Source organism: Crocuta crocuta, unplaced genomic scaffold, assembly GCF_008692635.1.
Source record: "Crocuta crocuta isolate KB4526 unplaced genomic scaffold, BGI_CrCroc_1.0 scaffold87, whole genome shotgun sequence".
NCBI lineage: Eukaryota > Metazoa > Chordata > Mammalia > Carnivora > Hyaenidae > Crocuta > Crocuta crocuta.
Genome location: NW_027532166.1, coordinates 4,953,717 through 4,967,633, shown reverse-complemented (window position 1 = coordinate 4,967,633; position 13,917 = coordinate 4,953,717). Strand labels below are relative to the sequence as shown.

Sequence of the window (13,917 nt, the reverse complement as noted above, 5' to 3'; positions counted from 1 at the left end):
TGGTGAGCAGGATGACAGACGGCCCACCGTGGCTCCAGCTGCCTCTCTGCTGCCTCCCACCTTCCTCTGACTATTTGGATCTCCCCAGGGGAGTGACCAGAAGGCACATGCTGGCCTGTCCTGTTTTGCTCTAAAAAAGCTGTTGACAAGAAAAGGAAGAACTGGGAGGTGTGGTCACCACCTTCAGTGAACATGCCAAAGATGAAACCAAGGGCCCATTTTCCCAGCCACTCCTTTCACTCCAAGAGATGTTTTGAGAACAACTCCTCCTACCACCTTCACTTCTCTCCTGCATCTTCTGCCTCCAGTTTTCCAGAGGAATCGGGGGTGGGGACCTTGATTCACTTCTGAAAGTTTTAATCTGCCTCATAGAGGCTGTGGTTTCTAGCTCCTTCATAGTTCTGAGTTAACTGTGTAGATCTTGTGGAATGCGCTGAGTAGGAATGTGAGGTTTGTAGACTATCCATCCTTCAGCCTGTGTCCCCTTTCCATAGAGGATAGCTCTTGCTGTTTTTATAGCTTTCCCCTACTTTATCATCTACACACACCCTATTGACTTAAGAAAATGATCTCTCTCCTATTCACAAATCTCATTCCCACATGTATGTTTTTGCTTAAGCTGTTCCTTTTCCTTTTATGTTTCCTCAACTCTTCATCAAGGATTAATCAAGTCTCATCTCTTCTGTAAAGCTGTTCCTGGTGACAACCCCTCAGTAGCCCAAACTTCTACATCCTTCAGGGTATACACTGTGTAACCAGAAATCTATTATATACTGTCTGCTCTCCAATGGTCTATATACTACTCTAGAGAGAGATTTATAATGGATTGGCTTTGGTTGTTCACTTTTATGTATGAAATTTATGAGAAGAGGCTTGTGTTACCCTTGATGAGATTCCTGTCATCACTCTCAGCACAACATAGAGCCAGGACTAGCTGATGGATTGATACACTGATGAGCTAATTAATTATTTTATTTCATCAGTTGGGTCACCCATGGCACAGAATCCCTGAACTTAGAGGCCTGAAAAAAAAATGTCGGGGGATGCTTAGGGAGTTCTGATAGGTTTCTGAAATTCTCAACTACAGTTCGTCTAGAGAAGTTGTCCAGAAAGGAAAGTTGAAATTTGAGTGAGATAATGAGGGGAGAAGGATGTGTAACTCTCATGCGATTATCTGTCCTATCTCTCAAGGGAGCTTAAAAGCTTGTAGTGAAGATTTACCAATCGGTCCCAGGTCAGGCAACTCAAAGTGGACACCGTAGACCTCCAGGATGTAGCCTCTGGTCTCCTCGAAGACATCTATGCTGAACCGCATTCCTCTCTGGAGCAGGAAGCAGACACTGGTGAGCACTCCCAAATCATACCTGTAGCTATAAAGAAGCTGCCCAAAGCCACAGCCAGCCCCACATGTAAAAAGCAAAGCTATAGTCTGTTGAGGTATGTTTGAGAGGTGACCAGCTCAAAGATGAGTTAAAACGAAACATTTAAGGGCATCTGGGTAGCTCAGTTGGCTAAGCATCTGCCTTCAGCTCGGATTATGACCTCATGGTTCCTGAGTATGAGCCCCCATTGGACTCTCTCCTGTCCTCATGGAGCCCACTTTAGATCCTCTTTCTCTGCGCCTCCCTCCACTTGCACACACTCTTTCTCTCAAAAATAAATATATATAAAATTTTAAAAAATTAAAAATAAATACTTTAAGAAAACCAAAACAAACAGACAAAAAAAAAGGAAAAATATAACTCCTAATCATATTTGTGACCCAAACCCATTCTAGTGTAATCTCTCATTGGACTCAGAGATCCTAGTGCTCTGATATAGCCACATTTTTAAGAAATTAATCTTCATTGCACCCCCTCCCCTAATCCATGTGAACAGAACCTTGTCTAAAGTACATATAAGTATTTAGGAAAGCAAATTGACAATGCTCTTTGCTTTGTGATTGCGTCTTATTTTAAAACAAATCAGGCACCCAAACCTACTTACCCTTCTGCACAAGAGCCTTCTGCATGACTAAAACTCCCTCCCCTTCCTCAGACACGATCCACCAAGAAATTTTAGAGTTGGAAATAACAGCAGCTGCAACATCTGATTGCTCCCAAATTAGGGAGAGGCAAGGGAGAGGGGACACATCACCAACCTGAATGACGCAGATCTCATTGGGCTGCACAAGCATCTTGCCAAACTCAGTGTAAATGAGAAGTTTCCCTTTCTGGGGAACTAACAAAAAAGACAGGGCAGCAGTGAGCAAGGGAAGAGTGAGCACTCTTCCCATGTGAGGGCCACTTCATGAAGAGCAAAAGGCTCAAGGGCTGCGTTTGATTTTCATTCCAAAAGAAAAGAGCTTTACTGAATCTCATGGAGGGAAATGTATATTCTGACAACTTAGGTTAGCAATTTTACTACCTAGAAGAAAGTGAAAGAAAAAAATGGACTCTGTTTACTTTTGTTTGCCAGGAAAAAAAGCTTGTTATGTGCACAGTTTTGTGGATTGACCAAAAAGGGCAGCAGAAATAGGATGGAAAACCACTCATTTCTGATAGTTCCAGCAAGAGTCTGACATTTGCATATCTAATGTCTACACGAAAATGTTTACTACAAAATATCAATACTGAAACCATCAAATAGAATGGGCAGACCAGAGAAATCTCTAATACACATTCTGTTTTAGATGGCGTCGTGAAAATTTCTATTTAAACTGCAGATATCAATGACAGATGGTCTATTATGGGGTGGGTTTGAAGGCAAATAGAGTTATCTTAGTAAGTTAATCACAGGTTGGTATTACTTCTTTACTTCCTTTCAGTTACCAGATCTCCCATGTTAGAAAGGCCCAGCAGAGATAGGCAAAGACAGAGAGACCATGAAATAGAGTAGGGGCTTTGAGGTACACCAGGAATCTTTTCCAGACCACCAATGGCCTCTAGACCTCAGTCTGCAGATTGGACTACATAAAACAGACTGGAGGATAAAGGAAAATAATATGTACAAAATAGAAAAGTAGCTTGTGTCTGGGGACCAATTCACAGTGAAATCTTCAGAACTTACCAATCAAGAAGTCGCCATCTGAATTGTAAAAACACCTGAAATATAAAGAATAATTCCTGTGATTTTCAGTTTTAACACTGTCCAGAGAAATTAACTCACACCGCAAAACTGTTTACTACCCACCATGTGCCAGGCTTAGTGCTGGGTATAAAATGGTGAGTAAAATGACCCAATCTCTGCACTCATGCAGCTTACAGTCCAGTAGGAAGTCAGAGAGCAATCAAATAATTACTGAACTGTATCATTATAAACTGTCATGGCACTATGAAAATGAAGTTCAGGGGAATGGAAGAGTAATGAATCTGATCTAATGTAAGGAGTCAGCAAAAGCTTCCCTGAAGAAGAGATATTTGACCTGAGATTTGGAGGAATTATCTAGGCAAGAGTTTGGAGAGGGGGGAGAACATTCAAGGCAGAAAGAACGGCACATGCAAATAAATGCTCTGAGACAGGAGAACATACGCAGGTTGAAAGAACTGTATGAAGGCTACTGTGGCTCAAGTGAAAAAAGAGGAGGTGGAATGATATGAGGCTGGACCCAAAGATACATCTGCAGTGCCTTGTCATGGCTCAGGGAATTTAAATGACTTGCCCAAGATTACCCAGCCAGGAAGAGTGGAATTGGGTTTGGCTGTAACATTCTGGTTATAGATGCAGTGTGCAAAATGGCCATGAGATTTTGCTTCTCCAAGAAAAGTCAGAATACCATTTATGTATTTTTCTGGTTAAAAAATTCCAATATGTAAGCTCTTTTATCAAGGAACGTTAAGTTTGCACAATTATTAGCTGAAGCCAAAGTCTATCAGCCTGACCCACCACCAACTTGTGGCCTTTAATGGCTTCTCATGCAGTATGACTTTGGACTCAAGAACAGCCCTGGGGAACTTTAAGAAATTAGAGATATTCTGACTCAAACCTGGTTAAAGTCAAGATGTGTCTTGGACTACTCCAGCTTCCCAATGCCCATTGTCTCTTTTCTATTTGCATTGTTATGTGACATTCTTGTTTATGTTACAGGAGTCAGTCAAGATTGGAGTGCTCACTTATTTTTATTAATAAATGTATATCAATGTTGCTCTGGGGAATAAACAATAATATAAAACAACAACCTGGCTTTCACCCTCTGGCCAATAGCTCTTAGGGAATGGGGATGTTCTGCCCAAGCACTAAGCTACTTACCTGTTCCCCATGGAGGTGTTACAGAGGAAAATATGGATGGCAAGCCCATTGTTAGACTTTATGTCTCCAGCTCCACACAAAGTGTGCAGGCCCTAGGAGAGACCAAGGAGAAGGAAGGGTGAATATGAGCATTGTCTAAGAGGCCAGCCCTCTTCCTGGTCCCTGAGAGCCACAAGGCAAGGTTCTACTAGGGTCTTCCCTGTGGGACAAGTGAGACATTTGGGGCCCAGCCTGCCTCTGAAGAGCCCAAGATTTACTGTTTTATGTTTGTATAAAGCTTATACAAACTGTGCTTATACAAAGGGTCAGCCCTATTTTATCCAGAACAGGGAAGTGGAAGCATTCTGACCAACTGTAATCCTCTCTGCTGATAATCCACAATCCAAGAAACCTTAATGCCTGCGTCTTCTCAAAACTCTCAGCCGCAAACCTGCAGATGGGAAGCCTGAAAGGAGGGAGCTCTGCTTCTTCACTTCAGATGTCCATAATTCACCCACAGTTGGGGATTTACTTTTGTATTTTAACTCAGTTTCCCAGTTTGGGGTCTATTTAGATGAGTCTACATGTAGCTTGGAGCACTGAATATAGATAAGGAATTTGCATGATCCAAACAATTTGACTTATGGCTGGGCACCTGGGCTCTCCCTAGGTAAGCCATATGCTAAGGTTGCTCTGTAAAGGCCTCCACTGGCCTCTTTGAGCCCCCTCATTGTAGCTCCCTTCCTTTTCCCCTACATATGATTTGCTCTGAGCACAAGTGTTCCAAATACTCCCAGCCTTTATAACTACCAAGCAGAACTTGTGATCAGCATTGCACTAACTAGAGGTGTCATCTTGAGTTGATGCTATTCTAGCCCAATGGTCCGTTTCAGAAAGTTCATGAACTTGGATGGGGACAAAATTATATATTTATTTTGACTAATCTCTGAAATGTATCAGTTCCTTCAATTAATATGAATGTAAACAACAAACCACAGAAGTATTAGAAGTGCCTGTAAACTTTTCACTGATAAAAATCATGTTTTTTTAATACCACATTATAGTTGTTACTATAGTATAAAGTTGTTAGCTATTCCAGAATATCATTTATGCTCATACTTCTAACAACCATGGTTATTAGATATTTCATAGATCTTGTGATTTAGTGAATTAACAAGGAAGCATATATGTTACTATAAACCAAACCAAATTTGTTATTTTAATATTTTTATCATTGTATTTCAATATAATCAGCTTCTTTGTAATTTCATGTAATTTATTTTATGCATTTAAAAATATAAGATTTACCAGACTATTAAAGGAGTCCATGGGGGAAAGAAAGGCTAAGAACCCCTGTTCTAGCCAAAACCAAATCTGAGGTGGGTCAATGTTCAATTTCCATTGGCCATTCAGAGATGTTGTAAATAGCTTACCAGTGCCCTTTGGTGTCAGGGCCCATATGGTGCCTGTAAGTAAGACATCGCTTGGCCAGCCCTGGAAGCAGAGGCAGGTGGTTCTGTCTCTGCTGCCTGCCTCTACGTCGGCTTCTGCTTGGCATTCAGCCTGAAAATGGCTGGATCACTCACTGGGCAAGAAAGGAGAGCAGAGGGCAGGTGTGGATGGTATTGACTTACACTCACAAAGTCCACTTTCTTCTGAGATGCTTTTGGAATCTCAAATGGTTTCCATCGAAGCTGCAAAAAGATACAAGTAACAGGACAATTATTTTAGAAGGGGAAACCATAGGCTTTCTAAACAAATAGCATCGACTACACAGAAAAAGGACAGCTGTTTCTTCTGTGTGGCTCTGACTACTTGTAATTCTGTTCTTTTAAAATTAATAATTATCCATTATTTCCCAAAGGATCTCATTTGGGTTCTCTGTGGTGTGTGTGTGTGTGTGTGTTTAACCTATATGTATATATATTGTTTTCATTCTTTAGCACTTTAAATTAAAAAAAATAAAAAAAGATCATTGCTTCTTATTTCAGAAGCTGTTTGTTTCCTTTAACATTTTGCTCAGGCACATCAGTGAGTTTTGACTGATGCTGCTTTTTCTGCTATTTATAATCGGCTTCCTTTCCTGGCATGCCAGCCTCTCTGTGTGGGCTCCTGACACTGCAGGGGAAGGTTCTGCTTCTACTTCCAGCCCTGGGAGTTTTGAATTACTTCTTTAAGAAAAAGAAAAAGCACCCAACTGAGGCTGGATTTAGTAAATGCAGTACCAAGGTCCAATTTCTACACCAAACCCCACGTTTGTCTCCAGGTCTCCTGACAGTTCAGTTTAAATCACAACAATCTTTAATTTAATAATGAAATGATCTAAGGAAGTGGGGAAGAAAAATCAGCAGGTCTGGGACCTGCTAGAAGTGTCAGCCCAGGACTTATTAATCAACTTGGCAGCAAGCCTGACCCAGCCAGGCTGACAGCTGATCAACTGAGCAGCCTCAGGACAATGCATGGGGTGGCCTGTGTCCCAATGGCTGGCTCCACTGGCCACGGCACCTGGTCCATGCAGGCGAGGCAGGGCCTCTGCTAGGTCATGGGGCTCATCTTATTTTGTATTTCAGAAAGGCAGCCAAGTGGGAAAGGAAGCAGCAAGTAGAAAAGTTGGCATTGGGATTATTCTGTCTCTCTGACATACATAGTCGCGCAGGAGTCTTTATTTTTTAAAAGCAAAGCAAGATTATCTCATTTGGGGACTACTTAAAAAGGATGTAAAGTGGTGATTTGAAAGACATTGTTGAAATCATGCCTCAGAGAGAAGGAAAAAGTTTAGGACTAATTCCATTAAAGATGATATTTCCTGTGCAGGAGGGGGAACCTGAGAGCAAGGACCTAGGAAAGGGTTTCTCAACCTTGACACTATTGACATTTTGCATTGGATAATTCCTTGTTGTGGGAGGCTGTCCTGTGTAGTGCGGGATGTGTAGCAGTATCCCTGACCGCTACTCACTAGATAGCAATAGCACTCCCCCAAGTTGTAGCAAACAGAAGTGTCTCCATATGTAGTCACATGTCATCTGGGGGACAAATTTTCCCTGGTTGAAAACCACTGACCTAGGACGATATTCTCCTGACATCAGGAAGGAACACAGATAAGCACCACTAGCTATTTGAGAGGAGGTTCTGATCTACTACTAACCACTACATGCTGCTTCCCCCTACAGTAGCAGTGTGCAGAAGTTGTATGCCCAGGATGACTGTCTGGAAAATTAGACTACCTAGCATGTTTGTCCCAAGAAGAGTTATCATTTCAGATTTCCCAGTGGAAGGGATTTAACCATCAGATCAATGGTTGCCTAGGCAACCTTTAGACCTATCCAGAGATTCTAAACCTGATTACCCATGAGTCACCCAGAAGATCTTTGAGATCTAAGACAAAATTAAATCAGAATCTGTTCAGTATTTTAGAAAAGCTTTATTTTATAAAAGCTCTTCCAATGGGGTGGCTACAGTTTAAGAACTGGCACATCCAGCCAGAGATTCTGTGATTCTTATATTGCTGAACTAAGCATCATGTTCAGAAAAGTCCATGCGGTCAACCAATCAACCAACTAATCAGTCAACTAAGTTGGGGTATCTTTGGCCAGATGTGACAGTAACATGCCAGCTACAAAATAGCAAGAATGTTTAAATAATACAAGTATAAGGATTTACACACCTAAGAAAAAAGAGCAAGAAAAGAGAAATAAATAAGAGAAAAAAGGAGAAAAAGAGAGAGACAGAAGAAAGAAAAAAAGAAAGAAGAAAGAAAGAAAAGAGGAAGGAGAGAGAAGAAATTCCAGTAATAGGAGAAGAACTTTCAGATTTGTTGTACTGAAACAACAACTTTGTAGATCTTACTGAAAATGAAATACCTGTGTGGCTAGAAATAAAATCCTGACCCCCAAAGAAGAGGTTTGTCTTTTGTGAGTGGGAAAAACTGAACCAGAGAGGTTGAGAAGTTGGTTGGGTGGTTTGTGCTGGTCAGTTTTTCAGTTTTCTATAGCATATAAGCTCTCAAGTCATGAGGAGAGAGCCAGGGAGGCAGGTGTAAAGGTACCTACATGATGATGTAGGGAGCATGGCTTCAACAGAGCCTGCATACTAGATGAGACAGTAACCTTGCAGAATCTCTAATGCACAAAATGATACCCTTCAAATGATAGAGGTGGTATAAGGAGAGAAGTAATTTATCTGCTAAGTCTGATGGCAGCAGATTGCACAGGATCTATATTCAATGTATTACAAAGGATAATAAAAGCCCAAGCTGGTTCTGATAAACCCAATACCAACAAAAAGAAGCCAGCTTTAGATCTTCAGGCTAGAGATTTATGTCAGGAGCTTCAGTGTGATATGTTGTTGAATGTGAGGAGGGAGATTTGCGGAGAGGATAAACACGAAGAACCCATGAAGTGGAAGGTAGAAATTTCTCTTGCTAAAGTCAGATGTTGAGCTTAATTGCATGGTGTGTAAAAGTAACCCACTGATCCTAAGCCAGCCCAAGAGGGCTCTGCATTGGGCTGAGCCAGGGAGGACACCTGCGTCCTGCTACTGCCTCTGTTTCCATTTATTCTGTGGCCTCAGTCAAATCATTTTCTTCCTCTGGATTTTGTATCTCTTTTTGCATATAACAGTGGGGTGCTGGAGGAAACTACAATTCTAGACTTCTCTTCAGAGAGGAGCTTCTGAAAGTGATAAAGGATACGTGTTAATTGATTTAGTCCTATACATTTTTAACAGTTTATTTTGTTCATACCATATATTATTATTAAATATCCCCCAGAATTTAATTATTAAACATTTTAAAAACAATGAAATCAATTATAGTACCCAATGTAATATCTTGACTACAGAGGATATTAATAAATTTCTGTTGAATGACTGAATCTATGAATAAATAAATATAAGGCACTAAGAACATTGCCAATATGTCAAATAATAAGACTGAAGTATATTTGTGACATTACTTGGGGTCAAATGACATCCAGGCAATAGTTAGTAAATTGGCAAACATTTCTAAAAGTCCAAAGAACTTTTTTCTAGAATGTAAAGCAATTTTTATGTTTAAGAAATGATCTGTTCTTCCACATCCTTTCTCATTTTCTGTCTAGTTGAGAAAGAGAGCTATCAATTGTTGAAAAAAGCTTCTAACTATCATTGTGAATTTATCTATTTCTCCTTTCAGTTATAATATTGCTTCACATATTTTGCAGCTGTATTCTCCAAGTTCTATTGGAAAATAAACTTTTACTTACATGAAATGGGATGGCTAGAAATAATTTGAAAAGCATCAAAGGAATTAAACATTTAGAATTAGGCATTTTAAAAATGGATGATTTTGGGGGCGCCTGGGTGGCTTAGTCGGTTAAGCGTCCGACTTTCGCTTAGGTCATGATCTCGCTGTAGTGGGTTCGAGCCCCGCGTCCGGCACTGTGCTGACTGCCAGCTCAGAGCCTGGAGCCTATTTCGGAGTCTGTGTCTCCCTCTCTCTCTGACCCTCCCCTCTTCACGCTGTCTCTCTCTCTCTTCTAGAAATAAATAAAAATATTTAAAAATAAATAAATAAAAAAAATAAAAATGGATGATTTTTTAAAGTTTATTTATTTATTTGGAGAGAGAGGGAGTGCAAGTGCCCGAGTGAGGGAGGGGCAGAGAGAAAGAATCCCAAGCAGGCTCTGCAGTGTTATCACAGAGCCTGATGTGGGGCTGGATCTCAAGACTGTGAATCATGACCTGATCTAAAATCAAGAGTTAGATGCTTAACTGACTGAGCGACCCAGGTGCCCCAGAATTAAATATGTTTTAAGGTTACCAAAGGAAAAAACAAAGAATTAGTGGCAACATTTAATGATCAAATTTAAAATGGGGGGCCGCCTGGGTGGCTCAGCTGGTTAAGCCTCCGACTTCAGCTCAGGTCATGATCTTGCAGTTCGTGGGTTCGAGCCCCGTGTCGGGCTTTGTGCTGACAGCCAGCTCAGAGCCTGGAGCCTGTTTCAGATTCTGTATCTCCCTCTCTCTCTGACCCTCCCCTGCTCACGCTCTGTCTGTCTCTCTCTCAGAAATAAATAAAACATTAAAAATTTAAAAAAATTTTTAAATGCACGCTCAAGAATGAAAAGAAAATTAGAGAATTGGCCTCAATATTTCTAGAGTCAGAAGATCAGGAGTTGGACTGGATTAGAATGTCTGAGTATCACTTTCAACACTAAGATTCTTTGATTTACTGAAATTCCTTCCAAAATTGCCTGGGACTCAACTAGATTGGATGAGTTTGATACTCTCAACAACAATGGCTGACTAGAGGTAGACATATCTTTAGAAGACTATATCATCTATCTAAGAATGTTGGAATAACTTGTAGATACAAAGTGACCACAATGTATAAGTAATTATTAGTAGTAGGTATGGGCTGGGAGAGGCCCAGGCTATTACACTACAGTGAGTTTTAGTCCAGACTAGGGAAGGTGTGTATATGTGTGTGGGGAGTGAATAAAATAAAATAGTGGCTCACTGAATTCTTCAGTAAATCTAGCAATTTAAGAGGAAAGCCAACATGATTTATGTGGATATAAATCAGGCTTTGAGTGGCCCACTGGAGTTCTTTGAGATAATAAGCAAGAGCACAAGTAAGGAGGATTCAAGACACAATACTTTAGACTTTCGAAAGTCTTTCATGAAGCCACAAAAATGATGAGACTTCATGGGATTTGAATGACATGTTTTCATAAATAGAAACATGGATTCCCATTTGACCTTCCCTTGAGTATAAAACTAAGAGCATTACATCCACTACTCAGCATCTCATGTAGAGCAGGAAACATAGTAGTTACTCAATTAATATTTCTTGGATGATATTTAATTCTTATGACAACCTTCTGAATCACCTATGATTGTCATTATTATTTTAGAAGTGAAAGAATAGATGGTTTAGAAAGGTTTTCTCTGCTAAGAATGGATACCAACATTCTCTCAGTCTCTTTTAGTAACCTACACCCTGAGCCCTTTAATCTCAGCCTACCTTGACTTGCTTCCCAAACTATTCATGATCTGCTTGGCTTCTGAACCCAGGCTTTGTTCCCCTTTAATGTCTTAGACTTGGTCTTCCAACCTTACCCTTATTTACTGCTCCTCCAGTGCTTAAGTTGCCCTGCTCCTCCAGTGCTAAATTGCCCTGGCCCAATCCAACTCCTGGGACCCAAAACTTGCTAAGGTTCTTTGGTGTTAGTATTCTTGTTCAAGCCCCTTATATTAATTCATTCAAATGATTCATTGGACCTCTATGTGTGCCAGGTTTTATGCTAGGTGCTGGAGATAAACATGACAGTCTCTGCCCTTAGGGAATCTATTACAGAAAACCCTGGAAGTGTGGGCACTTTCTGATAGGAAAACAAGGAAATAGATAAATAGAAATGACTTTGAAAGAGAAATATAAACAGGAATGTTTACTCAGAGATATTTCCTGACACAGAGTCTATTTAACATTCTTATGCATGGAAAATAAAGGATATGCACAATGAAATAATCTGGTTTTCAGAAAGCTCTAACACCTTTCAAGGAATGAAATGTAAGTTGATGCAGATGTACTCTAAACAGAGCCAGCAAGCTGTCCCAAAGGGCTGAATGGAGCAAAGTGCACCGTAATATTGGCAAACACCAGTAAGTGAATTTAGGAAAATGCAGTCTAGTCTGTTTATAGGATGACGGGATCCGAGCTATCAGGGAGTCAATTCAACAAATTCTTGTGATTCCATTATTTGGAATAAGGCATGTGCTGAACAGTTCAGGTCATATGAAGATGATGGAGATGTAGATCCTATTCTCAAATACCCTGGGAAATATTGAAAGGGATCAATGAATAAAGTGGTATTTAAGATGAATCTTAAATTATGGGTGGGATTGGGATGAGTGAATATTTGTGAGGAAAAAAGAGAAAATTCCAGGTAGGTGAAAGAGCACAAAGCACTAAGGAAGAAAAACTTAGGGTATTGCCCTGAAATGGTAAAAGTTACAATATGACTGGTGGGTTGGGGATATTAAAGAAAGTGGAGGGTTTGAAAGATATGATAGTAAATGAGGGCTCTTGATTGCCTATCTTGGGAGCCTGTACAAGAAGAATAGAAGATAGTCAACTGTTTTTGGCTTTGGGACATTGAGGAGACAAGGATTGTACTTAGCCATAATGATTTATAATAGTAAAAATGGAAACACTCTAAATATTTGACAATAGAGGAATTATCTTATAAACATATATTGGATTATGAAGCCACACTAAAAATTATCTGGGTGGCTCAGTCAGTTAAGCATCTGACTTCAGCTCGGGTCATGATCTCATGGTTCATGAGTTGAAGCCCCGCGTTGGGCTCTGTGCTGACAACTCAGAGCCTGGAGCTTGCTTCAGATTCTGTGTCTCCCTCTCTCTCTGACCCTTCCCTGCTCACGCTCTGTCATCTTTCTCTCTCAAAAATAAATAAATATTAAAAAACAAATAGTAAAAAAATTCTCTATACTTGGGACACATGGGTGGTTTAGTTGGTTGAGCTTCTGACCTCGGCTCAGGTCATGATCTCATTGTTCGTGGGTTTGAGCCCTGCTGCATCAAGCTCTCTGCTGCTGGCCCGGAGCCTTCTTTGGATCCTCTATCTTATCCCCTCTCTCTCTGCACCCCCCATGCTTGCACATGCGCTCTCTCTTTCTCTCTCTCAAAAATAAATAAATAAATAAAATTTAAAAATTATCTATACTCGAGTTTAAAAAGACATGGGAAAAGGCACAAAATATGATGTTTAAATTAAAAACACAATGTTGAACTGTATTATAGCATGACTTTCATTATAGTAAATATATATGTAGCTGATTTTTAAAAAATTGAAGTATAGTTGACACACATGTTACATTAGTTTCAGGGGCAGAACATAATGATTTGACAAGTCTATACGTTATGCTATGCTCGTCGCAAGTGTAGCTACCATCTGTCACCATATACTATTACAATATCATTGACTATATTCCCCGTGCTGTGCCTTTTATCTCTGTGACTTACTTATTTCATAATTGGGAGCCTGTATCTCCCCCTCCCTTTCCCATTTTGTCCGTTCCCCCCATCTCTTTCCCCTCTGGCAACCATCAGTTTGTTCTCTGTATTTATGGGCCTGTTTCTGCTTTTTGTTTGTTTGTACAACTGAGTTTTTAAACAGCATTAATACAAGATTATTCACAGCCCTTCACCTGCCCTTCCTTGCTCCTTTGGAAAATTCTGATTTGCCCATCCCCACTCTCGGTCTAGTGAACTCCAGCCTTACCATGCAGATCCATCTTTCCCGTGAGAGACTCCTTGGAAAGGGGGCGGGGATCTACACTGTAGGTTCTTGCTCCCGACGCAGAAGGGAGGGAAGGAGGAGGCAGCTGTGAATCAGCGATGGGTGGGGCTTAGGAGGAGCTTGGGGAGAAAGGACCCTGGGTGGAGGGGGCTGGAGTCTGGGGAAACTGGGGAAAGAGGAGTTTACCAAGTGTTCTTATAGGTCATATATTGGGTATTCTTTAATGCTCTCCAGAGAAGCAAATGAAGATTGGAATTCTTTTCAATTGCTTTTGGCTTCTGGCTGCATAGGACCCCAGATCTTATTTACATGTGCGCGCGTGCACACACACACACACACACACACACACACACACCCAAAAAACCCAAACTTCAAACCAAAACCAAAACCAAAAAACTGAAAAGAAAGA

General features: G+C 40.6%; 1 protein-coding gene across 1 annotated transcript in view; it reads right to left on the bottom strand.

Annotated features, from left to right (window-relative positions):
- The window catches only part of HGD (homogentisate 1,2-dioxygenase), a 42,918-nt gene that overhangs the window by 13,685 nt on the left and 15,316 nt on the right, over positions 1-13,917 (bottom strand). The window contains exons 5-9 of the mRNA XM_077776694.1: positions 5,841-5,900; positions 4,228-4,319; positions 3,049-3,083; positions 2,141-2,220; positions 1,222-1,321 (exon numbers count right to left, since the gene is read on the bottom strand). Of these exons, the coding sequence (XP_077632820.1) occupies positions 1,222-1,321; positions 2,141-2,220; positions 3,049-3,083; positions 4,228-4,319; positions 5,841-5,900 (367 nt within the window). The remainder of the gene's footprint in view (positions 1-1,221; positions 1,322-2,140; positions 2,221-3,048; positions 3,084-4,227; positions 4,320-5,840; positions 5,901-13,917) is intronic.